The following is a 26,409-nucleotide window of genomic DNA, read 5'->3' on the forward strand; positions in this document are numbered from 1 at the left end:
AGAGGAGATCTGCATGGAGGAATGGGCCAAAATACCAGCAACAGTGTGTGAAAACCCTGTGAAGACTTACAGAAAACGTTTGACCTCTGTCATTGCCAACAAAGGGTATATAATAAAGTATTGAGATGAACTTTTTGTTATTGACCAAATACTTATTTTCCACCATAATTTGCAAATAAATTCATTAAAAATCAGACAATGTGATTTTCTGGATTTTTTTTTTCTCATTTTGTCTCTCATAGTTGAAGTGTACCTATGATGAAAATTACAGGCCTCTCTCTCATCTTTTTAAGTGGGAGAACTTGCACAGTTGGTGACTGACTAAATACTTTTTTGCCCAACTGTATTAGTGTGTGTGGCACTTATATGTCTATCGGGCACAGTAGTGTTGTTTTATTTATTAAAAAAAAAACACACGTTGTATAGAATACATTTGTTGCCACGCTGCACGACACACCTACCTTGTTGGTCTAGATTAGGTGTACAGTTACAGCTCACCTTTCATGAGTCTACTGACAAAAATTATATCTTTTGGTGCACTACTTCCTTGACAGTGCTAAACTGGTGTATAAAGCCAGTGGTTCCTGTGAAATGTTATTCAAATCCTGCTGCGTGACACATTTGCATGAAGGCCTTTGGGGAAACAACTGGAACACACCAAATCTTCAGCAGTGTGCTGTTTGCAGAATGTGTTGATTCTTGTCTGATCATTTTGACTTGATTATATGATAAATTCACACAGTGTACTGACAGTTTTTAATGTCCAAATGTAATGTATGTACATTATAAAACTTGATCACGCTCCCTTATGGTGCCTACAGAATGTGAGATTTCAGCAATCGTATAAGTTTATTGGAAGTGACTTTGTGCCGTACGGATCTAATAAACTTGGGTGCGACATCAAGTTTGACGTATGTAGACTGTATGATGAGAACACCTACTGAATCGTAGGCTATGACTATAAAGGAATAAAACCTCATCAGTGTGCATCATCCATCTGTGCCGCTAGAGCGGTAAACAATGAAGGTATGCAAGAATCGAGCCCTTGCAATCGTCAAGGGGATCAGTGCATCATTTCATGCTGCATTCCTATTAGTTGATATGTAGACGTAGGTCGTAGCAGCAGGTCACATCATGAGATGGTCACCGTAAATTTCTGACGTTGTCAGAATTTTGTCCCAGGCCACCTTGGCTGCAAGACCGTGACATGGCCATCTTTGAGCTTCCCTCACGGACCCATTTTCGACGGACAGGGAACGGGTTTTGCTCTTGTTCATGCACCAAATTTTTAATCGTTCAGAGCATTCTGACCAAAAATAAATTGGTTCGGAACATGAAAAGTTGGTTCCCAGTTGGAAAAAAAAATATATACCTATTATTTCCAGCACAAACCGTGATGACATCAGTCCTTACTTTGGGGAGGAAGCAGAGCACAGGAATAGACACGAAAAGGAAAAGAAAAAAACTGGCCCGAAAACAAATATATACATATGAAAACAGAACAAAAGCTGGCGCAGGTAATCGATGCACGCCGCCATCTTGCTTCTACTGTTTACTCCCGTTGTGAGTTGTGCAAAGCCCTCTGTTCATGACATACCATTGATTACAATGGTTCCAGTGAAAACGTGGTCCGGTTTGCTGGCTAGCACCAAGTTTCAAAGAATCCTGAATGGAGTCGGTTCAAGAACTTGTTCCCTGTTGGTTGAAAAGGGGTAACAGTGCGCCGCAGGATCACCATTTTGGAGCCACGACCAAAGATATCACCATGTTTGTTTCACACTGATCATCTTTCATTTGGGACAGTACTCAAGATAATAGGACTAATTAAAATTTCACACTGTATGGGGCATCTTTTGACCCTGAAAAAGCATAGCCAATTTTCCTGTTTAACTCTGAACGCAAAATCTTTTACGAGGAAAGAAAAGTCAGTAACGGAATTACGTCAGGAAAACTTTCATTTCTTAAAATTCAAACCAAGATTTCTCTGACGTGACATTGCTATAATTGCGGTGGTGACTTTTAAATACTGTATGGGTTTCAGTACATTTTGCCTTGGATTCCATACTTTAGCAAGATCACTGAGCTGATAAGTTAAGGCAATCTTAATGATTTCATAATTTGGCCTCTCTCTTGGGTGGCACGGTGGTGTAGTGGTTAGCAGTCTCCTCACAGTAAGAAGGTCCTGGGTTTGAGCCTCGCAGCCGACAAGGGCCTTTCTGTGTGGAGTTTGCATGTTCTCCCCGTGTCTGCATGGGTTTCCTCCGGGTGCTCTGGTTTCCCCCACAATCCAAAGACATGCAGGTTAGGTTAACTGGTGACTCTAAATTGAGCGTAGGTGTGAATGTGAGTGTGAATGGTTGTCTGTGTCTATGTGTCAGCCCTGCGATGACCTGGCGACTTGTCCAGGGTGTACCCCGCCTTTCGCCCGTAGTCAGCTGGGATAGGCTCCAGCTTGCCTGCGACCCTGTAGAACAGGATAAGCAGCTACAAATAATGGATGACATCTCTTCTGAAGAATTACCCAGAGTATACCCACCATTATGTGTGTCTGAAATCTTTGAAATGGTAACTGTACTATTCATGCCCCTTGTGATGTCATCACAGTACACAACTACTAACTTCTCACAAGAATAACGGAACAACGGTGCAAATCAGCACCAGGATCGCCAAACACATCGCAAAAAAACTGAATGTAAATAAAACTAACGTGTTTTAGGATGGGGTGGCACGGTGGTGTAGTGGTTAGCACTGTTGCCTCACAGCAAGAAGGTCCGGGTTCGAGCCCCGTGGCTGGCGAGGGCCATTCTGTGCGGAGTTTGCATGTTCTCCCCGTGTCCGTGTGGGTTTCCTCCGGGTGCTCCGGTTTCCCCCAAAGACATGCAGGTTAGGCTAATTGGTGGCTCTAAATTGACCGTAGGTGTGAATGTGTTTGTCTCTGTGTCAGCCCTGCGATAATCTGGCGACTTGTCCAGGGTGTACCCCGCCTCTCGCCCATAGTCAGCTGGGATAGGCTCCAGCTTGCCTGCGACCCTGTAGAACAGGATAAGCGGCTACAAATAATGGATGGCATCTCTTTTGAATGGGTGGCACGGTGGTGTAGTGGTTAGCGCTGTCGCCGCACAGCTGAAGGTGCGGGTTTGATCCCCGTGGCTGGTGAGAGTCTTTCTGTGCGGAGTTTGCATGTTCTCCCCTTGTCCGTGTGGGTTTCCTCCGGGTGCTCCGGTTTCCCCCACAGTCCAAAGACGTGCAGGTTAGGTTAACTGGTGACTCTAAATTGAGCGTAGGTGTGAATGTGAGTGTGAATGGTTGTCTGTGTCTATGTGTCAGCCCTGTGATGACCTGGCGACTTGTCCAGGGTGTACCCCGCCTTTCGCCCGTAGTCAGCTGGGATAGGCTCCAGCTTGCCTGCGACCCTGTAGAACAGGATAAGCGGCTACAAATAACGGATGGCATCTCTTCTGAAGGGGCGGCACGGTGGTGTAGTGGTTAGCGCTGTCGCCTCACAGCAAGATCATCCGGGTTCGAGCCCCGTGGCTAGCGAGGGCCTTTCTGTGCGGAGTTTGCATGTTCTCCCCGTGTCCGCATGGGTTTCCTCCGGGTGCTCCGGTTTCCCCCACAGTCCAAAGACATGCAGGTTAGGTTAACTGGTGACTCTAAATTGACCGTAGGTGTGAATGTGAGTGTGAATGGTTGTCTGTGTCTATGTGTCAGCCCTGTGATGACCTGGTGACTTGTCCAGGGTGTACCCCGCCTTTCGCCCGTAGTCAGCTGGGATAGGCTCCAGCTTGCCTGCGACCCTGTAGAACAGGATAAAGTGGCTACAGATAATGGATGGATGGATGGATGGATGGAGGGCTTTTTCTAGTGACATTCCACTTTGTTCTTCAGCATATCTTCTTCCTTTTTCCTGATCAAGACAGAGGTGCACCCTAGGCACATGAGTGCCTTGTGTGAAAGGGATAAAGCCAGTGTGTCGGTGTGTTTGCTCCTGAGCTGCAGCACTGGGAGGAAAACAAACACCACAAGCTCAGCACAGGAGTCTAAGAATAGCGCGCACCCTTAAACACTCCAAAAGTGCACGAGACAGCAGTCAATAATACTGTTTATTAGAGAGAGAGAGAGAGAGAGAGAGAGAAAGAGAGAGAGAGAGAGCCCCGCAGCAGCGCCACTGTGCCCGACTGACTGATTATTAAATTCAGTTCACATACAAGATGAGAAAACCCGATAAATCTCTCTCCACACGGCGGAACGGAAACACAGAGACAGAACAACTCTTTCAGGACTGTGTGTAAGCTGTGCTACAGAGAATTTCCTGGTTTTTTTTTTTTTTTGTTATGATACAATTAACTAAAATGCCTGGTATGATCTTGCCCTCCACAGACAGCTTGACATTAGAAGATAAGCCCATGTTTACCTGCGCTACTGGAGGAGGTTACAGTCAGCTCGGGTTCCTGTCTCCTCCGGGCTGCACTCAGGAGTGAAGAGCTAAAATAAAGAGGTTTAAATAAGAAGTTAAAAGGCGGACAGAGTTGCAGATGGACTCACTATGAACACATGTTCCCAACCCAGCACAGCGCCCTGCGGGGCGGAGTGGACCTCAGGCACAGCAAAAACGAAACATACAGCAGCACACATCCGATTTGACTCCATATCGGTTTATTAACGCATCAGAAATACATTTGTGTCATCGAGTTAGAGCAATCTTGTATTGTTGTTGTTTTAAAGAATGTTATTAAAACGTTGCAAAGCTGAAATTCCTCCCAAAACGAGGGTTTGTTGTGATCTCGCGAGACTTCCGGACAATCTCGCCGGTTTAATCAACAGACTGGAACTAGCGAGTGAGTTTGAATCGCGTCGCTGCTCTGTTTCTGGTTGTTTGTTTATTTGCTTTTTTTTAAATTTGCATAAACACTAATTATGGCAGAGACGGATCCGAAGTCAGTGCAGGATCTTACAGCGGTGGTGAGTTTCAAACATTGGTTTGTTCAACTAGGCGATGCTAGGCTAGTTAAGCAAGCTAGCATAACAACAAATGTCCCAGCCTTTTTTTTTCTTTTTTAAACCGTGCGTGTAAATGCTGTGTAAACTTCCATGAGATTATCTGTAATGCTTCAAAACGTTCCAAAGCTGAAATTCCTTCCAAAACGAGAGTTTGTGATCTCGCGAGACTTCCGGACAATCTCGCCGGTTTAATCAACAGACTGGAACTAGCGAGTGAGTTTGAATCGCGTCGCTGCTCTGTTTTTGTTCGTTCGTTTGTTTATTTATTTGCATAAACACTAATTATGGCAGAGACGGATCCGAAGTCAGTGCAGGATCTTACAGCGGTGGTGAGTTTCAAACATTGGTTTGTTCAACTAGGTGATGCTAGGCTAGTTAAGCAAGCTAGCATAACAACAAATGTCCCAGGCTTTTTCTTCTTTTAACCGTGCGTGTAAATGCTGTGTAAACTTCCATGAGATTATCTGTAATGCTTCAAAACGTTCCAAAGCTGAAATTCCTTCCAAAACGAGAGTTCGTTGTGATCTCGCCGGTTTAATCAACAGACTGGAAATATCGAGTGAATTTCAATCGCATCGCTGCACTGGTTTTGTTTATTTATTTACTTACTTTTGCATAAACACTAATTATGGCAGAGACGGATCCGAAGTCAGTGCAGGATCTTACAGCAGTGGTGAGTTTCAAACATTGGTTTGTTTAACTAGGCGATGCTAGGCTAGTTAAGCAAGCTAGCTACCTGGCATAACAACAAATGCCCCAGGCTTTTCTTTTTCTTTAAACCGTGCGTGTAAATGCTGTGTAAACTTCCATGAGATTATCTGTAATGCTTCAAAACGTTGCAAAGCTGAAATTCCTTCCAAAACAAGGGTTTGTTGTGATCTCGCGAGACTTCCGGACAATCTCGCCGGTTTAATCAACAGACTGGAACTATCGAGTGAATTTAAATCGCATCGCTGTTCTGTTTTTGTTTGTTTGTTTATTTACTTACTTACTTTTGCATAAACACTAATTATGGCAGAGACGGATCCGAAGTCAGTGCAGGATCTTACAGCGGTGGTGAGTTTCAAACATTGGTTTGTTTAACTAGGCGATGCTAGGCTAGTTAAGCAAGCTAGCTTGCTAGCATAACAAATGTCCCAGGCTTTTCTTTTTGTTTTTCTTTAAACAGTGCGTGTAAATGCTGTGTAAACTTCCATGAGATTATCTGTAATGCTTCAAAACGTTCCAAAGCTGAAATTCCTTCCAAAACGAGAGTTTGTTGTGATCTCGCGAGACTTCCGGACAATCTCGCCGGTTTAATCAACAGACTGGAACTGTCGCGTGAATTTGAATCGCATCACTGTTCTGTTCTTTCGTTCGCTTTTTTTTATTTGCATAAACACTAATTATGGCAGAGACGGATCCGAAGTCAGTGCAGGATCTTACAGCGGTGGTGAGTTTCAAACATTGGTTTGTTCAACTAGGCGATGCTAGGCTAGTTAAGCAAGCTAGCATAACAACAAATGTCCCAGCCTTTTCTTTCTTTTTTAAACCGTGCGTGTAAATGCTGTGTAAACTTCCATTAGATTATCTGTAATGCTAAATTTAGTAAATTTTCCAGCCCATGGTCAAACTGATGTTTGATTGGCTAGAATGAAATAACTATAACCTCAGTCGGTGATGTTGCTAGCTCTACTTGGTTAGTAATTATGCACTCAGTGTATAAAGTATGGATAGTGAGCAATGGGAAATGTGTGTAAAGGCATTTTAGCATCTGTTCCTTTCTTCATAAACTCTGATTAGATGGTTCTAAGTGCAATATGTGAGCACTGGAGCTAGCACTAACACTAATAATACTGTAACTCGGTGGTGTTTTGTTGTGACAGGTGCAGACGTTGCTGCAGCAGATGCAGGACAAATTCCAGACCATGTCAGATCAAATCATCGGGAGAAATATCCTTCCTCTAATCACTGAACACTGCCCGTGACACACAATCTAGAAGTGATCAGTGATCTGATCAGAAATACTTTGTTTCATGCTGAGCAAGTAGGACCAGTCAGGTGATCTACCACTAAGCTACCGTATAATTGAATTTACACTACATAATGTAGTGGCTAACACTGTCTCCACAGCAAGAAGGTTCTGGGTTCGAGCCCAGCAGCCGGCAAGGGCTTTTCTGTGTGGAGTTTGCATGTTCTCCCCATGTCTGTGTGGGTTTCGTCCAGGTGCTCCGGGTTCCCCTACAGTCCAAAGACAGGCAGGTTAGGCTAATTGGTGGCTCTAAACTGACTGTAGGTGTGAATGCGAGTGTGAATGGTAGTTTGTGTCTATCCCTGTGTCCGAAATCACTCACTACTCCATATGTAGGGAATTACTCTATAGAGGACTATATATACCCCTTTTCCACCAAATCAGTTCCAGGGCTGGTTCAGAGCCGGTGCTGGTTAACAACTCGTGAAACTTGCAAGCCAACTGAGAACCAGTTTGCTTTTCCATCGCTCGCGGTGCTAAGCGGAGCCACGTCAGTTACATCGCTGTATATGTCAGTTACGGCGCTACGTTTACATAAACCTTGGCACGAATATCAAAGCAAAAACAACACGGAAGAAGCAGCAGCAGCAACAATAATAATAATGGATGACTTTGCGTTTGTACAGCTGCTGCTTCTTGTCACTTAAAAATGGCGATCTTTCGCGGTCTTATTGTTGTTGGTCTTAACAACTCCGCCCCCCGCTGACGTAAGCGGTTCTTTCCTCTGGCCCAGCAGAGAGTTGGTGCTAGCCTGGAACCGGTTTTTCTGGCCCCAGAGCCAGTTCTTTGTCAGTGGAAACAGAAAACCCGGTTCCAAACTAAGCACTGGCCCCGAACCAGCCCTGGAACTGCTTTGGTGGAAAAGGGGCATTTGTGAGCTCATTGGTAAAATGAAGAAGAAAAAAAACGCTTTCAGACACTAGTACGTTGAGCTGGTGTTTGTCATTACTGTCGCACAATTAAAACGGGTCAGATCAGTCGGCTGGTGGGTTTTCAAAATAGTAAGTACATGCATGTATTTTTGTGATAAATCCATATTATACTGAGCGTCTTTCTCATATTAATCAATACAAAGTACCTGCATCTTTCAGTTTTTTGGCTTTTTTTTTTATCAAGGATGAATACTTTCTTCGTTGAAGCTGCCTTTTATTAAATCAAATTTGAGACTTTTTTTTTTTTCAGCGCAACCACAATGCATGATGGGATATATTGCTTTGGTTAGCGACCATCATTGTAGACTACTTTTCGTGATGCATTGTGGGATACTTTGAGTGCACTATATAAGGTGTAAATAATCCTCACTAAGGTTTCAGACAGCACTACAAAATGGTGTCCCTGCTATATAGTGAGTAGGGAGCGATTTTGGACACAGGGTATGTGTTAGCCCTGCGATGACCTGGTGACTTATCCAGGGTGTACCCTGACTTTTGCCCATAATTATCTGGGAGGGGCTTCAGCTTGCCTGCGACCGTGCACAGGATATGATTACAGATAATGGATGGATTAGATAATTATTGCGACACCCATTCAGGAGTTTTTTTTTTTTTGGATCCCACCCACCAAGTATGGAGCTCTGCTCCATTATTAAGAGAGTATGGTAATGTAATGTATCGACCTCATTTTTAATGGCTTTGGTGACCGTATGATGTCCATATGTACGTGTAGCACTATAGGGAACCCTGATAAGTGCAAGGCAACGTATATCTAACACTTGACCACCAGCCAACGAAATTTGCTTTTAAAAATAACATGGGGTTATTTACTAACACTGTAACAGCACTTGGCATTAAGAACAACAGCTGCAAGTCTCTGATGGGTGGCTGTGTCTCTTTTATTCCTCTTGAACACGAGTATAGCATCAAACACCATGTACTGTACACTGAGCATTATGAAAACTAAAAAATAATTGACATAATACATAATTTTGCAGAGTAGTGTTTACAGACTATACTCTGAACATCGTGCTCCGATCAGCCAAGGGTGCAAACCTCTACAAGTTTGCCAGATGTGCACCTTTGGCCTCTGCGCTCAAAGTCCCATGTTAAACCACAGTTCAACCAATGCACTGAACGCAAACACCACACTCAAACAGTGCATGTAAACTTTGTTGTGCATGAATGATGCATCAGGATGACGAGCAGCAGAACTTTAGAACACTGTGTTAAACCTCTGACTGAGGCACAGGGGGAATATAAACACAGCAACGAGTGTCTGTAGCATAACACGTACAGCTTCCTGGGCTGACAGCTCCGCTCAGAACATGAATAATGAGTGACCGCTCTGGTGACCACGTACAAAAGCATTTTACACCCAGCAGGGGCTCTGCTTTCAGGCAGTGCACATATATAAATAAAAATCTAGACTAGCAGCATTGATTCTCTTCCTGTAATATCGCTGCATTCGATTTAAAGCTAGGGTTGGTCATTTTGGAAAAACTAGGTTTAGGTAAGCTAGGTTTTTGTAGTGTCTAACCTTACAAATCCTGCCCTCTCTCCAAAGCCAGTCCTCCAGAACACATGAACACGCACTGCCTGACTGCTGCTGGAGGATGAGTCCATGGAGAGCATTTGGGGGGGGGGAGAGCACATTAGCCTGGGCCCGCCCATCCTAAATGTGACCCAACACGAGGGCCTGTTGTGAGCTTATGGCCCTTTTCCACTACCCTTTTTCAGCTCGCTTCAGCCCGACACGGCTCACGTTTCGACTACCAAAAAACAGCACGACTCAGCTCGCTTCAGCCCTGCTTAGCACCCAAAACTCGCACGGTTTTGGAGTGGGGCTGAAGCGAGCTGAGTGAGGCTGGGGGCGTGAGCAGACACTCCCCTGTGCACTGATTGGTGAGGAGGAGTGTCCTCACATGCCCCGCGAGCACGCTGGGATCTGTAAACACCGTAAACCCGGAAGAAGAATAATTACGAATTACGAGAATTTCTGGAGCCTTATGCGCCTCGCCTCATCTATACGCTCTTGCCAGTATCTGTTGGCATTGTCGATGACAGCAAGCCACAGAACCAAGACCAGCAACACTAACGACTCCATGTCCTCCATGTTTATTGTTTACTATCCGGGTCGTGAGACTACCGCTTAAAAGATCACTGATGTCACTGTTTGCGCCGCTTAACGACATCACGTGACGTTCACCCACTTTTGCTAACTCCACCCAATGTGTCCACCCACTTCCAGCCAGCACGGTTCAGCGCGGTTGTAGTCGAAATGCAACTCCAACAGCCCCGCTCAGCTCGACTCAGCACGGCACGGCTCAGCCCGACTCAGCCGCGTTTGTAGTGGAAAAGCGGCATTAGTCTGGCAAGGCAAGCTATCTCCAGCTCTTCCAAGCTCCCGAAAAATCGGGAGATAATCAACTTTGAGCATCTCCAACGGCCCTGGGTAGAGGCGTGTTCAAGGCAGTGATGTAGTAGAACTGCGACCGGAAGCCATAGATTGTTTACAGAATCTATGCCGGAAGCGCTTCATTCACTAGAAACATTACGAACATGGAGCAAGTTCTCATTGAAAACGGAGCAAAGAGCAGCCCTGGAGGTATTTATTGAAAGGAAGGCCGTTTTCGCCTTGCTCCCGACTGGCTTCGGTAAGAGTTTAATCTACCAGTTAGCCCCGTCGCGTCGCATACGTCAGAGGAAAGAGTGATGTGATTGGTTTAAGCTTCATCACAGCCTTTTCTGGCTTCGACCAGTAGCAAACTGAGGCATTTCAGGGAGGCGGGTCAACCACGCGCTTTGGGAAACGGTTGGGCTTAATAGCTTTGCCAGACCAAATGCTCGCAGAGCTTTGAAGTCGCGTTAGCCAGACTAAGAGCGCATGTCTCATTGACTTAAGAAGCACCTAACGTTTATCATAAGGAATATAAGCAACAAAATGGCTATTGTTAGTACTCACAGCTGCTGACGAGCTTGCTGGCTTTAGCAGTACGTGCGCCCAGGCTTGTGGAAGACTCCAGTTGTGTGCAGAGTGCACACAGGTAGGGCATCCAATCAATCATTTAACTTTTTAATCATTTAACTTTTGACAGCCCTGCGATTGCCACAGATGACACTTTTTTTTTTCTTTCTTTTTGTTGGAGCATTTGATTTATTCATTTCTGTCCGGATGTAAAAGAGAACTACAAAAATGTTTGTAAAATGCATTAGCCACTCTAGCTTTAATTATTTCGAGCTATGATATGGGAAAGTAACATGGATGTTTCCATTTGCTTTTTTTTTTTTTTAAGGAACAAGCTAGACAGCTAACTGATGTCCATTTTCCTTCTCAAAACGGTGAACTGTATAGTATAGAGTTAATAAGGTATTGCTTTTTGTTGATTGATCGAAAACAAATACTTGTATACACAGCAGAACTCATTTAAAGGTAAGAAGTAGTACTTTGTTTACTGCTGACGCTGTAACTTCAGTGTTGATTTGACTTAATTTGAGGAGACCATCACACGGTCCACGAGTCGGAGTTGAGGGGGTGTTTTTCTCTTTGGTTACGGCCTCTGGTTGAACACAGTACGGTATATTTAGCAAGGTTGGAGAAAGTTGTGGAGCAAACTTTGTCTAGTCCGTATCTCCCATAACCCGGGACGGAACAGAACAGTCACGGGTTTTCTTATATTTGCCTTCCGGGTTTTTATATGCTGTTCCGTCCTGCAATACCGTTTTTGTTACATTTATTTACATAATGTATAATCTTACCTTTTTTGTTCCAGTTTCACAGAGACAGCGGTCACGTCCACCATTTTATTAATCGGTACTTACGTTAGTCATCCCGCCTTTTATAGATGAAGCCATTACGTATGATAAAATATATTTAGTTTTATTGTCAAAACATAACACTTTATCGATTTTACAATTTCTTGCCTCTTCCTTTTCATCACACACTTGTGAAATTCCTCTCTGCATTTAACCCATCTGAAGCGGTGAGAGCGCGCACACACACATCCAGAGCAGTGGGCAGCCGTGCTAACAGCGCCCGGGGAGCAGTTGGGAGTTATGGCCCTTTTCCACTACCCTTTTTCAGCTCGCTTCAGCCCGACACGGCTCGCGTTTCGACTACCAAAAACCAGCACGACTCAGCTCGTTTCAGCCCTGCTTAGCCCCTAAAACTCACACCGTTTTGGAGTGGGGCTGAAGCGAGCCAAACCGTGCCGAGTGAGGTTGGGGGCGTGAGCAGACACTCCCCTGTGCACTGATTGGTGAGGAGGAGTGTCCTCACATGCCCACACACGCCCCGCGAGCACGCTGGGATCTGTAAACACCGCAAACCCGGAAGGAGAATAATTACGAGAATTTCTGAAGCCTTATGCGCCTCGCCTCATCTATACGCTCTTGCCCAGCAACACTAACGACTCCATGTCCTCCATGTTTATTGTTTACTATCCGGGTCGTGAGACTACCGCTTAAAAGCTCACTGATGTCACTGTTTGCGCTGCTTAACGACATCACCTGACGTCCACCCACTTGCGCTAACTCCACCCAATGTGTCCACCCACTTCCAGCCAGCACGGTTCAGCGCGGTTGTAGTCGAAATGCAACTCCAACAGCCCCGCTCAGCTCGACTCAGCACGGCACGGCTCAGCCCGACTCAGCCGCGTTTGTAGTGGAAAAGCGGCATTAGGTTCCTCGCTCAAAGGCACCTCAGCCCAAGGCTGTCCCATATTAGCCTAACCTGCATGTCTTTGGACTGTGGGGGAAACCGGAGCACCCGGAGGAAACCCACGCGGACACGGGGAGAACATGCAAACTCTACACCGAAAGGCCCTCGCCGGCCCCGGGGCTCGAACCCAGAACCTTCTTGCTGTGAGGTGACTGTGCTAACCAAAAAGTTCTTATCTTTTTTTTTTTTTTTATCATCTGTGCTTCTGTTTTATGACCCACGTTTTCACAAATCAGTGTGAAACCATATTTTACTCAAGATGGTGCTTGTTCCGCCACACGGGATTTCTTTGCCATGTCACGCTGAGGTGTACTCTGTAATTGGAGTTCCGGGCTTTTAGATCAATTTCGATTGAAAATATCGTGAATGCGACAGGATATAATAATACTGGATAATCAAACAATACATGACAGTGATAGATGTGAGTACAAGATGTTAAGTATGAAACCCCTGAATATTTAGAAAACGTAATGTTATTGTAATGTACCGTCCTGTTCCGGTTCATACTTTCTGTACCGGGTTATGGGAGACACCGTCTTGTCCATGTTGCAGAACCTTGCAAGCGCCCAGATTAATTTATTTAGTTAATGTTAGACATAATGTAAAGGTTTTTTTTTTGGGGGGTTGTTGTGTGCACTTGAAAAAGTACCCTTTATATACTGCTTGGGAACGTATGTACCTTTTTGACCTTAAGAAGGTACACACATGCCCCTTTTCCACCAAATCAGTTCCAGGGCTGGTTCGGGGCCAGTGCTTAGTTTGGAACCAGGTTTTCTGTTTCCACTGACAAAGAACTGGCTCTGGGGCCAGAAAAACCGGTTCCAGGCTAGCACCAACTCTCTGCTGGGCCAGAGGAAAGAACCGCTTACGTCAGCAGGGGGGCGGAGTTGTTAAGACCAACAACAATAGCAAGATCGCGAAAGGTCGCCATTTTTAAATAAGCGACGAGATATCATGGATGCAGTAAAGCAGCAGTCATCCATTATTGTTGTTGCTTTGACGTTCGCGCCAAGGTTTATGCAAACGCAACGACGTAACTGACGTATATATTGACGTAATGACGTGGCTCCCCTTCGCACCCCGAGCTATGGAAAAGCAAACTGGTTCTCAGCTGGCTCGCAAGTTGAACGCCTTGTGAACTAGCCCTGGGACTGATTTGGTGGAAAAGGGGTATGAATGTATTTTCACAAGAGTTCTGGCGTGGTCATTAATCATCACTAATAAACTGATCGTGCGTGTGAAGTCGTTTTTGGTTCGATATGACTGCTCCTGTTGCAACGTATTCTATTCCGTGTTGCTTCTCCACGCCCAGGTCTGTTCCTGTAGGACACGCCACCATACCTGCTGAGCTTGTTCAGCTTAGGTGGTGTTTACATTAGACCGTATCCGTCTCGTTTTCGTCGCGGATGCACTGTCCGTTCACATTAAAACGCTGGGAAACGACTCCACAGGCGGAACAACTTGAATCCGCCAGGGCCCACGTATTCAACCCAGTTCGTATCTGATCCGGTGCTGTGTAAACATTGAGGAACGAGGAAACGCAGTGCTGAGCTCTAGCTGACGTCGTCATTGGACAACGTCATTGTGACATCCACCTTCCTGATTCGCTGGCGTTGGGATCACACACACAGCGGCTCAGTCCCGAATCACTGCTCGTGCGCTTCACTCGCGCGCTCTGTGAGCTGCGCAGGGCCGGAGTGCGCACCCTCCAGAGGGCACTCGCTGTTCAGGGCGGAGTGATTTGGAGCGCAGGAGGAAGCGCTGAGCCGCACTGAGGTTTATTTACACATTTCAACTTATTTACCTCCTTCAGGCGCTTAAACTCAGTGAGAACATGAACATCACAGCCAGGTGTGTTTATCTGCTGGAGAAGGTGTTCGCTTGCCATCCTTCCACTTGCAAGTGGTGAGTGACTTGCGCATGCCCGATATGCACTGGGATCATGTGACGTGCCGTCTAATTAGTCATGTGATTAGCGTATCCGTGTATGGAGCACTTGCATGTGACGTCACAGCCGATCCAGATTGTGACAGACGCCATCTTGTCGGTCAAACGCCATATTTCCGCCTTCTACTTCTACCTTTTCTTCTGGAAAACCCTACTATATACAATTCTGCTACAATGGCTGCGGCTACAAGCTCTCCCTACCTGTGCACGGTTTATGTTTTTTGTATGTATTTTTGCGTGTTGTTCGTCTGTACCGGACTTCAATATCCACTACAACCGTATGGACTTACTGGACATTGGTTTCCAGCAGAAAATGACGGTTTGTAGTGATTTCCATCGCATGCACAACATTCCGGACGAGAGAAAAAAAAACATTCCGGACGAGATAACGAGACCAGCGGGGTCTCCGTAGATTATCGGAAGCAAAGCGAAGGAGGCGGCGCCGGGAGCGGAAGCAAAAGCGAGGCTCCAGGCAGAGCTGGCCTGTTGACTAAGCTCAGAAAACAGCCACTCAAATCTCCACTGCCAAGCCTCTACCTCTCCAACACCAGATCCATGTAAACAACACGGACAATTTGGAATTACAGCTGGAATTACCTTATTCTATTCTATAATCGGCTGGTCAGTGCAGTACTAGTAATACTTAAGTGACTTACCCGTCCAATGAGGATTATTTTCTTGTTTACAAGATGCCACATCTGAGTCGCTGACAAATCCTGAATTTCTGTAAAGATAACTGTGCAGAGATTTATAAGCACGCAGTGCTTCACCACTGAACAGTGAGGGAAAGTTAATGAGGTAATTATACACGTCTGGGTATTCCACTGGCAGTTCAAAATCCACTGACAGTCGTGAAAACTCCGTCCGTTAAGCCATAAGGGTCACTAATCTGTAGGTCGTTTATTTTAGACATATATCTAGTTATCTGTTCATTAGAAAAATGAGCCGTGTAGTCCGTCGGTTGAAATTGATCCATTCTGTACACGAGTGCAGCAGTATTCAGCTGTGTTTTTTACCGACAAGATGGCGTCTGTGTACTTTCCGGTCACGTGACTGCAAGATCTCTATTGGCGTTGCTGTGTGCATGCGAATCGTCTTAAAAACGTTAATCTGATGATCCGCTGATACGATCTAATGTAAACCCCACCTTACTTTCGGCATGGTTTTAGATATTCATCAGCCTCTACGTTTCTGTGGAGAGACGTTGTTTTAAAGGCGTCTTTAGCAGCGTCAGGGGAAACATTTGCATCCCAAAAGCCACAGCTACACAGTACTCCATCTGTCTCCCTTAACAAAAGTCACTTGATGAGATGAGCACACGAATCGATGACTTGGAGAAGAACATCGCTGACCTGATGACCCAGGCTGGGGTCGAGGAGGCAGAAGGAGAGAACAAGGCCAAAGAGGCTGAGGCTTCTTAATGAAGGTAACACTTACACTTGATTGAGAAATATAAAATTGTCATCATTTAATGCCTGGTTACCGTACAGCTGTTATCGTAGACCTGAATTCAGCTCCTCTCTCGAACAGGTCGTCCGCTAACGACGGAGTAAAGGAAACTCTTCGAGAGCAGCAACCTTCCCCAGTAGTGCTGCCTGCTTTGATTTGATGTATTGTTGTATAGTTTTTTATACCGACTTCAACTAATCCTAATGGATATTCCTGATGGTGTTCTCTAATATTTAGGTTTTTCCTTATGAACAGTGCATACTTTTTTTTTTTTAGCCTGCTTTAAGGCCAACCAGCTACACGGCTGAGGCCTGTTACTGTAATATGAGCACTATCTATGTGCCAAACAAACCCTGTTCTAATTTCAGCTGAGTTTGTGCTATTAAAATGGTTTCATACAAAAGTTTTGGTACTTTTTTTTTAAACTATTATTGCTGGCTTGGCTAATATATTAAGATTCATAAACTTCAGAGGAAGACATCGAGTACAGCATATTTAAGTACAGGGTGTTTCAAAAATATCTGAGATGTAAATTAGGGCTGTAACGATACACCCAACTCACGATTCGATTCGTATCGCGATTTTTGACCCACGATTCGATACGCCCACGATTTTTTTAAAAATGTTTTTTTAAAGTAGTAAATTTGACTTAACATTTACTTACTTACATTAACTATTTAATAACAAATAAGTCAGACCACTGCAGAGAATGAGTAATACGTATGCAAAAATGAACAAATGTATATCCAAAGACTGTTTTATTTCTCAAAATAATACTGTTGAGCCGGAAGCTCTGTTTTTTCGGTTCTGAAAAAGTCATTTTTCCAAATCGTGTAAATCCGTTAAGATTTTTTTTTGGGGGGGGGGCCTCTCTCACTGTCTCACTCTCATAGGGCCAATGATTTTCTGTGATCGCGGAAAACAGATGGAAATTACGGAATTTTTATGGTGAAACATTGCTCGCGTGTCAAAATGTAACTGCCGCAGAAGGCTTCCGCCCAAGCAGACATGCCTTCAGTGTTGCCAGATATTGCTAACGTTTTCCACTCCAAAATATGTTCAAAACCAGCCAAAAAGCACCTAAACCCGCCCAATCTGGCAACAATGCATGCCTTTCCGGTCAAGTGATTGTGATTGGCTTGTGGCACACCTAGCCAGCCAATGAGCTGCTCGTTTACAGATTCGCTCCCCGCGTCGCAACCAGAATGGCGACCGCTTAAAAGAAATGAATGCTCTGCCAGTGGCGAGTGTGGACGTTGCGTGACTCGCAGAAGATTGTCGCAGGTCGGCGAAAAATCGACTTTTATTTTTTTTATATCTATTAGTAAGTTAAAATGTAATTTAAATAAAAAGTAAAGTATTCATTAATTGAAGTTTGGAAGCACCTCTGTTTATGGGCTGAGGAGAAGTTTGAAAGGGTGTACCACGATTCTGCCTTCTCGTATCGCGATACGGATCGTGGCTCTGCGTATCGCAATTTCGATACGCATATCGTTACAGCCCTAATGTAAATATCCCAGAACCTACATAGTTTAGGCAAATGATTAGATTCAACTGTCATTGCACGTGTCCTAGGTACAAGGCAATGAAATGCAGATTGCATCTAACCAGAAGTGCAAAGCAATAAATGTGTAATATGATATTTACAGTGTACAAATGTGATATGAATGTACTATAGTGCAATGGTATGATTAAAATATTTACAGTGTAAACAAAATGTGGTATGAATAAACAATAGTACAACTAATGATAGTGCAGTGAAGTCAATTCAGTTTGGGGAGTTCAGCAGTGAAACAGCTAAAGGGAAAAAAAAAACTGTTCCTGAACCTGCTGGTTTTGGTCTGAAGACTCCTGTAGCGCCTTCCAGAGGGAAGGAGAGTGAACGGTTTGTGTGCTGGGTGGCAGGAGTCTTTGTTGATGTGCATAGCTCTCCTGAGACATCGCTTCTTTTAGATGTCCTCAGTAGCAGGAAGTGAGGCTCCCACGACACGCTGGGCGATCTTCACCACTGGTACCAAAATTCAAAAAAGTGCTTATTTAAGGAGTTAAAGGCATTTTTGAGACAAAGTCGGCAAACAGGCTTATTTTGTCAATCTGGGTGTGCCGAATTCAAATCTGCAATATGCCGAGCTCTATCTGACCTCTGTTGACCTCTAGAGGTCACTGAACTTTGGGCCTGTTAACGTCTCAGCTGAACCCAGTTTCTCAGCTTTCTAAGGAATGAAATGTACTAAAATGATTAATGAAGTTAGCAAATGGCCTTGTTTGTTAAATGTTTGGGTGCTGAATTCATTTTTCATTTGTAAAACGACATATGACCTCTGATAACCTCAAGGTCATTAAACTTGGCCTATAGGCCTATGCATTTAACAGCGTTTTTAAACTGACTTTACTCCCCCAAAAAGAATATGAACAGACAAAAAACAAATCCAACATTAAATGGCAGTCCATGTACATGTGACTTACTTTTCACAATGAGAACGCCTCGGCGATCACCTTACATAACATTGCATTACATTTAGCGGTTATTGTTTATACAAAGCTACTGAAAAAAGGACAGATTCAGCAGCATACAAAATGTGGGGGCATACAGGGTATAGAACCTTTTCAGTCACGTGACCTTCATAAACGCGACCGCCATTTTGGACATGTAGTGGACTTCGGCTCGAATCGGTTTGAATGCGAGGAAGGCGACAGACATAAAAGAAAAAGGAGCGAGATGCAGAAAACTGTATTTACTAGTTGTAATTATGATCTGGCAGCTATTTATACTGGATCCAGTGTAAATAGCTGCCGGAGCCAACGTCCGAGCTTGCCGGAGCACGCTCCGGAACCTCGGACGTTGGCTCTGGCAGCTATTTACACTGGATCCGGTGTAAATAGCTGCCAGATCATAATTACAGTAAACTAGAATGGAATGTTAACAGCAATGTAATGCCTCTTCTGGCTAATTTTATTCGTCTTACCTCCAACAAAGTGGTCACTACACAAGTGTTGGTATGCCGCTATCCATCATCTCCGTCGGTCAGCATCTACCGGGAGCCGATAAAACGATAACCCTTGCCTTGTTTGTTGATGGTTACTACATCCAGGTGCACAACAATATAGTGGCATGATGGAAGTCTTGCTGAAAATAAACACTTTCTTTGCTGCCGTTCCTCAGTGTTGGCTGTGGTAAACTACTGGTAGTACATGTCCAAAATGGCGGCCGCGTTTGTCGTGACGTCACGTGAAAAGGGTCCATACAGGAGGTTAATCAGGGTTAGTATATATGAGAGTTTTTTTCTTTGTTTTTTGTAGTTTTTACCCCGTTTAAAACAAAACAAAGAAAAAAAAAACACACATACTAACCCTGATTAACGTGTATACCCTGTATGCCCCCACATTTTGTATGCTGCTGAATCTGTCCTTTTTTCAGTAGCTTTGTATAAACAATAACCGCTAAATGTAATGCAATGTTATGTAAGGTGATCGCCGAGGCATTCTCATTGTGAAAAGTAAGTCACATGTACATGGACTGGCATTTAAGGTATTAGGCAGAGACCCGTCCACCCGTAAATTTGACGGGCAATTGCCGATTTCAACGGGCAAGTATACACACAGACGGATACTGAAACGGACGATAATGCCGAAAATTTTCGCACATGAATACTCCCACATGTCATCCGATAAATCCAGTTATGTTCCGCCCACACACGGACTGGCCATCGGGAGTAGCGGGAGTTTTCCCGGTGGGCTGGTGGTTCAGCGTGGGCCGGCGGAGAAAAAAAAAAAAAAGTTGCGCGCTGGCCTTTAATATGATAAGCAATGTTAACAGTTTGTTAAAGAAACTTAACATTGCTTATCATATTAAAGGCCAGCGCGCAACTGTTTTTTTTTTTTTTCTCCGCTGGCCCACACTGAACCACCGGCCCACTGGGAAAACTCCCGCTACTCCCGATGGCCAGTCCGTGTGTGGTTCCGCCATCATTTACAAATCGTAAGAAACACAGTTTAATACGAAAAATACTGAAAACTTGAAATGAAAAATCAGAATATTTCATCGTTTCCGCCATTTTGGCCCGCACTGAATCTTGTAACATGCGGACTGAATAAATCGCGAATTCTGATTGGTCGAAAATTGCCAAACACCCTGCGTTGTAGTTTCCTCTTTCTTGGCGGGAGAACCGCATTTTTTTTTGCTGACTCACTCTTCTGGATCAAGATGAATCCCAACAAACGCCCCAAATTGAATGTGACAAAAACTGATTCGTTTTTCCACAAAAAGACAGAAAAGGTATGTGTGATACATTGATTAACAAGGGGGGTTCATTGGGGTATGGTAAAATAGAATACTGTTGGTTTTTTTTTTTTTATTAAATACTGTAACTAGATCAAAAGATTATATACAATTCATTGTTGTTTATTTTCTTTTCACTTTTGTTACCAAATCAAACACCATACATACATCTGATACATTCAGGAGTGAAACTGAAAAAAATACAAAGTAAAAATATGCAATATTTCTGATCAAAAATTACACGCCATTTCACCCTGAAAATGTCCTAGAATGCAGGAAATGAAGTCTAAATTTCAAAAATTTTCTGGGGGGGCATGCCCCCAGACCCCCCTAGAGGGACTTCGCGCCTGCGGCGCTCGTCTTCGCACCTGCGGCGCTTATCAGGATTATATAAAATATTATTTTTGACTGGTAAATTTCTTTTTCTGCCTAATACCCTACTGGCATTTAATGTTGGATTTGTTCCTTTCTATTTGTTTTTTGTCTGTTCATATTCTTTTTGGGGGAGTAAAGTCAGTTTAAAAATGCCGTTAAATGCATAGGCCTATAGGCCAAGTTTAATGACCTTGAGGTTATCAGAGGTCATATGTCGTTTTACAAATGAAAAATGAATTCAGCACCCAAACATTTAACAAACAAGGCCATTTGCTAACTTCATTAATCATTTTAGTACATTTCATTCCTTAGAAAGCTGAGAAACTGGGTTCAGCTGAGACGTTTACAGGCCCAAAGTTCAATGACCTCTAGAGGTCAACAGAGGTCAGATAGAGCTCGGCATATTGCAGATTTGAATTCGGCACACCCAAATTGACAAAATAAGACTGATTGCCAACTTTGTCTCAAAAATGCCTTTGGGTGTCACAATTCTGGATTTTGGTGCCAGTCTAAGTGCCTTCCGGTCCGAAACAGAGCAGTTCCCATACCAGACTGTAATACAGTTGGTTCGGATGCTCTCGATGTTACAGCGGTAGAAGTTCACCAGGGTGTCTGAAGAAAGGTGGTTTTTAGCCTCGGTAACAACCGGCCGTACGTACTCCTACGGCCGGTCTACGTGCAAAAAACGCACAGAGGGCGCGTGTGACGTGCTGATTTTCGAGCCGTAGACCGGCCGCAGAGGTTCTTTGTCATGTCAAACAAACTCTACGGGTGCTTACGTTTTTTTCAGGTTGCAAGACAAACTTACGGCCAACATGCGTCTTTCTCCATGAACAAAAAAAACCGCAGCGATTTGGGAAACGCCAAAAATCGCACGGCCAAAAAATCGTACGTCCGGTTGTGACCTAGGCTTTTCTTCAGAGTCCTCAAGAAAAAGCCACTGGCGAGCCTTCTTGACTAGGTTGGAGCAGTTGGTTGTCCAGGTGAGGTCCTGCGAGATGTGGATCCCCAGGAATTTAAAGCTCGTCACAGCGTCAAATTCCTGGCGATGAATGAAACTGAACAGGCTGAATGTTGAGCAATATAAAACTTTTAGTCCTCAAAATTTGAATGAGAAATTCAAAAAAGTATGTGGACTCCATGAACAATTTTATACATTTTCAATATGCACGCCTGAGACACGGCACATGGACACACACAGCCTTCCTCTTTGAACTTTTTGTCCCATGTCCAACCCTGCATTGCAGTTGGTGCATATTTAGAGAATTCTCTCATAAATGCACGCTGTACAGTCTCGTTCGAGCGTACTTTAACACACAAAACGCCTTTTCTTTTCCAGGAAAATGGCATTTCTATACCTAAAAACATTACGTTTTGACCCATTTCCATACATGCTGTTAAAATTTCAGTTGAATTTGAATTGGCAAAGTTATTAGGTTATGAAATGACATCAAGTTTTTTTGAAGCACCCTGTATTTATGAATGGGAAGCATCACATGACACAGACGTGCCAACATTGCTGAAAAGAAAATCCGAGCAGTCAGAGGAAATTTTACCACAAAAACTCTGGTGGAGATCGGTGGACGAGAGGGCGGATCTGTTTCAGATAAGAAAAAAAGCAAGGCCAAAGTTAAACTTGTTAATAAACAGCTTTTCTTTACTGAGTAAAGAGACTGGAGTCCTGCCTACTGGTTTTCTACCGGCTCACAAATCGGAGGCTTGTGAATTCACAGGTCACAGGACGCTCTGGACTCTTGCAGTGGTGCTTTTGGGACTGCAGTTGTCGTGAACGGTTTTGCGCTCGGATTTCCGTCGGTGGGGGTTTATAGCATCGACGAAGCTGACTTTATGTTCGGACTGTTAATGTTATAGTCAGGCTGTCTGTTGTTGCCCAAATGAGGATGGGTTCCTCTCGAAGTTTCTTCCTCATGTCGTCTGAGGGAGTTTTTCCTTGCCACCGTCGCCACAGGCTTGCTCATTGGGGACAGATTAGGGACAAAATTAGCTCATATTTTAAGTCGTTCAAATTCTGTAAAGCTGCTCTGCGACAAGCGCTATACAAATAAACTTGACTTGACATTACTTGGATATAAAATTGTGTAAAGTGAAAGTAACCACTACCACAAGGAATTCTTTGACAGCCTGGTCGTTTCCCCGTTAATTAATTGACATTTCTTCCAGGATAATTGTATGTCTGGAAATGCAGAATGTTGTAGTATGCATGTCTCACATAAGACACAGTAAAAGGTCAAAAAATCAAACGCTACTGCTGTCAACATATGAAAATCCACATCCGCCAAAACCGGATACTTGCTCACTATAAAACAGCCATGCAATAAACCTCTGCAACTATTAGGATCCTGTACAGACAAGTCTTCCTCTGCAGAGCGATTTCCCCAGCACCACGTTCGCTCTACTGGCTTCCTGTAGCGTCCCACATCCTATTTAAAACACGCACGCTCGCTTACAAAGTTGAAAACTAATCACCTACACAAAGGCACTGATCAAACCCCGATTCGTTCAAGCCACAAGCACGTCTCCAACTGTAATCTCTCAAGGCACGAGGAAAACTGGCTTCAAGACTCTTCTCTATCCGAGCTGTCTAAACAGCTGAGTCATCGTCTATCTTCAAACAAAAACCCAAGACCCACCTCTTCAATAAACACTGAAGTGAGCACTAAATCTACACATTGTCTCTTTGTGCAGCTGTACAAACTCCCACACCAACTCTCATCTCCAAGGATTTTATCAGAGCCTCAACTATTTGTACTCGGGGAAGGAAAGTTTATCAATAAATGCTACAAAGCACTTCTGTACATCTCTGGAGTAGAACATCTGCCAAAAAGTAAATGTAATTATTATACATACAGGACGCATTTTCGATGGAATAAAAGCGTGTGTTCTATTCCCTTCGAGTGGGTTCCATTCATTTGGTTTGACAGCATGCAATATTGTTAGCATATCGCTTATCCTACATGTATTACGTCACTCTACCCAACGGAGAATGAGCGTTGAGTGTGGTTTACGATATTGCATGGTTGTCAAAACAGCATGGGGCTATTATTAAAAAATGTTCTGTTTCCGGTCCACCGGCCGGGTGAGTGCCGTTTCTGCAGTTGAAATTTTTCTTTTAACGCCGGTTTTTCGACATTTTTTTCGGGTTCGTAAATCTAAAATCGAACTTGACATTTACGCGTTCCCAGGGCTTTCCACTAAGGCTCATACTAGCCAGCCATGACAAATAAGTAGCCAGCTGGGGGGAGTAAACACAAAATAAACTCCTGTGCACGCAGTTCCCAGGATTAAATGTATTTTCCACAGACCATTTATTTATTCACTTTACTCAAATACAAAGTAAAATGGCAGTACATCTTCTTTCTTTTCTTGCGTATTGCATCATGAGGCGTTCCTGGCTTGTAAATCTCTTATTTTCGGTGCATGACACATTCACGCAGCGAACATTTCTCCATTTGTGTATGAAAATACACTCCAACCACTCAGTTTGGTTTCATTTACAACCAACAGTGTCTTTTGATGCCAGCACGTAATTGAACGAGAGAAGACTGGTTTACCGAAGACAAAATAAGCGTCATCTCTGCTTCTGTCCCCTCCGATGTCGCCTCTGACACACTACTGCCTCCGCCGAGTGTGCGCGCACACACATCGCATGTCGGGGCCGCGGATGAGTTACTCTCCCTGATCAACGAAGTTGGCGGGGAATTTGTGGTTATTATCGGTACAAACAGCGCGAATCACAACTTAAATGAGTGCGGTTCAGTTTGACATTATTGTCAGTCCGTTAGATAAACATTTAATTTTATTAAAATCAAAAATTAATATTTAGAGCCTGTGGGCTACAAAAATAATAGTCATTAAAGTAGCCGGCTGGACTTGTGTAGTCGGCTGTATGGCGGCAGCCGGCGCTTGTGGAAAGCCCTGTCGAATCAGCTCTGCGCATGCGCCGTGCGGCACAAAAAAATGGCAGCCACCATGAAGGAAGGAGATCCGGAGTTTTCAAACATTTGCTTAAGTGTGAAATCGCAAAATGGTATTCTAGCGAACAACAAAATAGTAAAGATTCAGAAAAACAAATCATTCAGTGATCATTTTAATAGTGTAATTTCATCCGCACTAGGCCTAACGCTCGATTTAGAACTACAAAAAGTCCGTGTGTCGGACATTTTAAGTGCCTTTGTAAAAGTTTTGCAAATGTTGCAGTCAGCATTTAAAATGCTAACTTAAAGTTTTTGTACAAGTTTCAGTTGATTAAACGGTCATATTTTATTAAATGTGTCTGCTTTTGTAATAAAAAAGTACTGAAAGAAAAAGCAAACACAGCATTGCGATTTCTTATCCATCCATATAAAAAAAAAAAAAATCCCTCCCTCCCAACTGAAAATATTTTTGCTCACCCGGTGGACAGGAAACGGATTTTTTTTTTAAGGATGGCCTGACGTCATATATTGGAGACGTAAAACTTCCGAGCTAGCGAGTGACTGACGGTTTGTAAAACAAACATGGCCGCCAGGTTTGGTTTGTTCAATACCAAATTTAGAGGGAATTTTGAAAGAGAAAGACGTGTTGAACGCCTGAAAAGAATGTGTAGGTCTAATAATAATAATAATAATAATATTGGCTGGCTTTTTTTTTTTCATGGTATATCAGATATATTCTATTCAGCTAACACGATATTAACTGAGTCAAAGATGAATTGAACGTCATGCTAGCTGACTGGAATATATCTGGTATACCATGAAAAAAAGCCAGCTAATATTATTTAAATATTCCATATTACAGAGGCCCTGATTCAGGTAGAAGAGGTGCACGTTATAAGAGGCTTGCAAGGAACAACACGGATACAGGTATTTCATAATGATTACGAGAAATTTAATATAGGAAACGTACAACTATTTATTGAAATTTATAGTAAAAAAAACCCTATAAAAACACTGCTGAATTTATATTAAGAGAACACCATAAACTGCTAGCATTTTAAAACAGCTAGTAACAACTGATTCTAAACGAGTCGATAAATGCTTGTATAAAAACGAAATGTTAAATTTTAAGTGGAACTGTGAAAGCACAGAATCGGATTAAAACACAAAGTCTGGTTCAGTCATGTCAATGGCCCAGGCAAACTTGTCCCTCTGAGTCTTGTTATAAATTTTATCCAGTGGCACCTCCATGTTCTTGCACCTACAAAGCAGGACACACACACACACACACACACACATTATGGAAAATTCTCACCATTTTCAATACATAATTGTTTAAACCACAGAAACGTTACGACTGCGTGTGAATTCGACGGTCTGGGAAAACCTTCTGGACATCATCTCGTCATTATAGCCAACTGGGCGCTACGTGTCTCATCGACCATCAGCTCCTGTACGACTCGATTTCGTGGAATAACTTAAAGGGGAACTGAAGTCATTTTTAAACTTGCTTTATTTCTTTAAAGGGGAACAGAGGGCAATATATCAAGTAAATATAACAATAAAACACACATTAACGAACCTTATTCAAGAATTACAAAAGTTTTTTGTTCTAAAGTTGGAAAGTTATAGTGTTTTGAAAGTAGCTCGAGCAAACTATTTCCGCAGTTTGAACAGCCCGCCATGATATTAATTTTATCCAATCAGAATGCACGTTCATTTTCTCTGCGTAACACTCATGACGTATGTATGTGCCCAGT

General features: G+C 43.5%; 3 protein-coding genes across 3 annotated transcripts in view; 1 reads left to right on the top strand and 2 right to left on the bottom strand.

The window, feature by feature from the left end:
- The window catches only part of si:dkey-246g23.2 (solute carrier family 66 member 2), a 155,119-nt gene extending 150,214 nt beyond the window's left edge, over positions 1-4,905 (bottom strand). Inside the window, exon 1 of the mRNA XM_060923721.1 lies at positions 4,415-4,905. The gene's annotated coding sequence lies outside the window, so the exon portion shown is untranslated. The remainder of the gene's footprint in view (positions 1-4,414) is intronic.
- A 905-nt stretch (positions 4,906-5,810) lies between these two features.
- hsbp1b (heat shock factor binding protein 1b) lies at positions 5,811-16,463 on the top strand. Its single transcript, XM_060923722.1, has 4 exons — positions 5,811-6,433; positions 6,867-6,933; positions 15,914-16,037; positions 16,142-16,463. The coding sequence occupies exons 1-3, from the start codon at positions 6,389-6,391 to the stop codon at positions 16,030-16,032; spliced, it is 231 nt and encodes a 76-aa protein (XP_060779705.1). The 5' UTR covers positions 5,811-6,388; the 3' UTR covers positions 16,033-16,037; positions 16,142-16,463.
- Positions 16,464-25,589: 9,126 nt separating this feature from the next.
- Positions 25,590-26,409, bottom strand: part of zgc:173742 (DNA topoisomerase I, mitochondrial) — a 233,252-nt gene continuing 232,432 nt past the window's right edge. Inside the window, exon 19 of the mRNA XM_060924351.1 lies at positions 25,590-25,910. Within this exon, the coding sequence (XP_060780334.1) occupies positions 25,808-25,910 (103 nt within the window). The 3' untranslated portion in view covers positions 25,590-25,807. The remainder of the gene's footprint in view (positions 25,911-26,409) is intronic.

The sequence above is a fragment of the Neoarius graeffei genome, chromosome 6, assembly GCF_027579695.1.
Source record: "Neoarius graeffei isolate fNeoGra1 chromosome 6, fNeoGra1.pri, whole genome shotgun sequence".
NCBI classification, from domain to species: Eukaryota; Metazoa; Chordata; class Actinopteri; order Siluriformes; family Ariidae; genus Neoarius; species Neoarius graeffei.

Excerpts from the sequence above, each read along its gene's own strand:
- hsbp1b (XM_060923722.1), top strand. The coding sequence starts at position 6,389 with ATGGCAGAGACGGATCCGAAGTCAGTGCAGGATCTTACAGCGGTG. Across the intron at positions 6,434-6,866 it reads TGCAGGATCTTACAGCGGTG|GTGCAGACGTTGCTGCAGCA; the intron begins GTGAGTTTCAAA and ends TTGTTGTGACAG. Across the intron at positions 6,934-15,913 it reads AGATCAAATCATCGGGAGAA|TTGATGAGATGAGCACACGA; the intron begins ATATCCTTCCTC and ends AACAAAAGTCAC.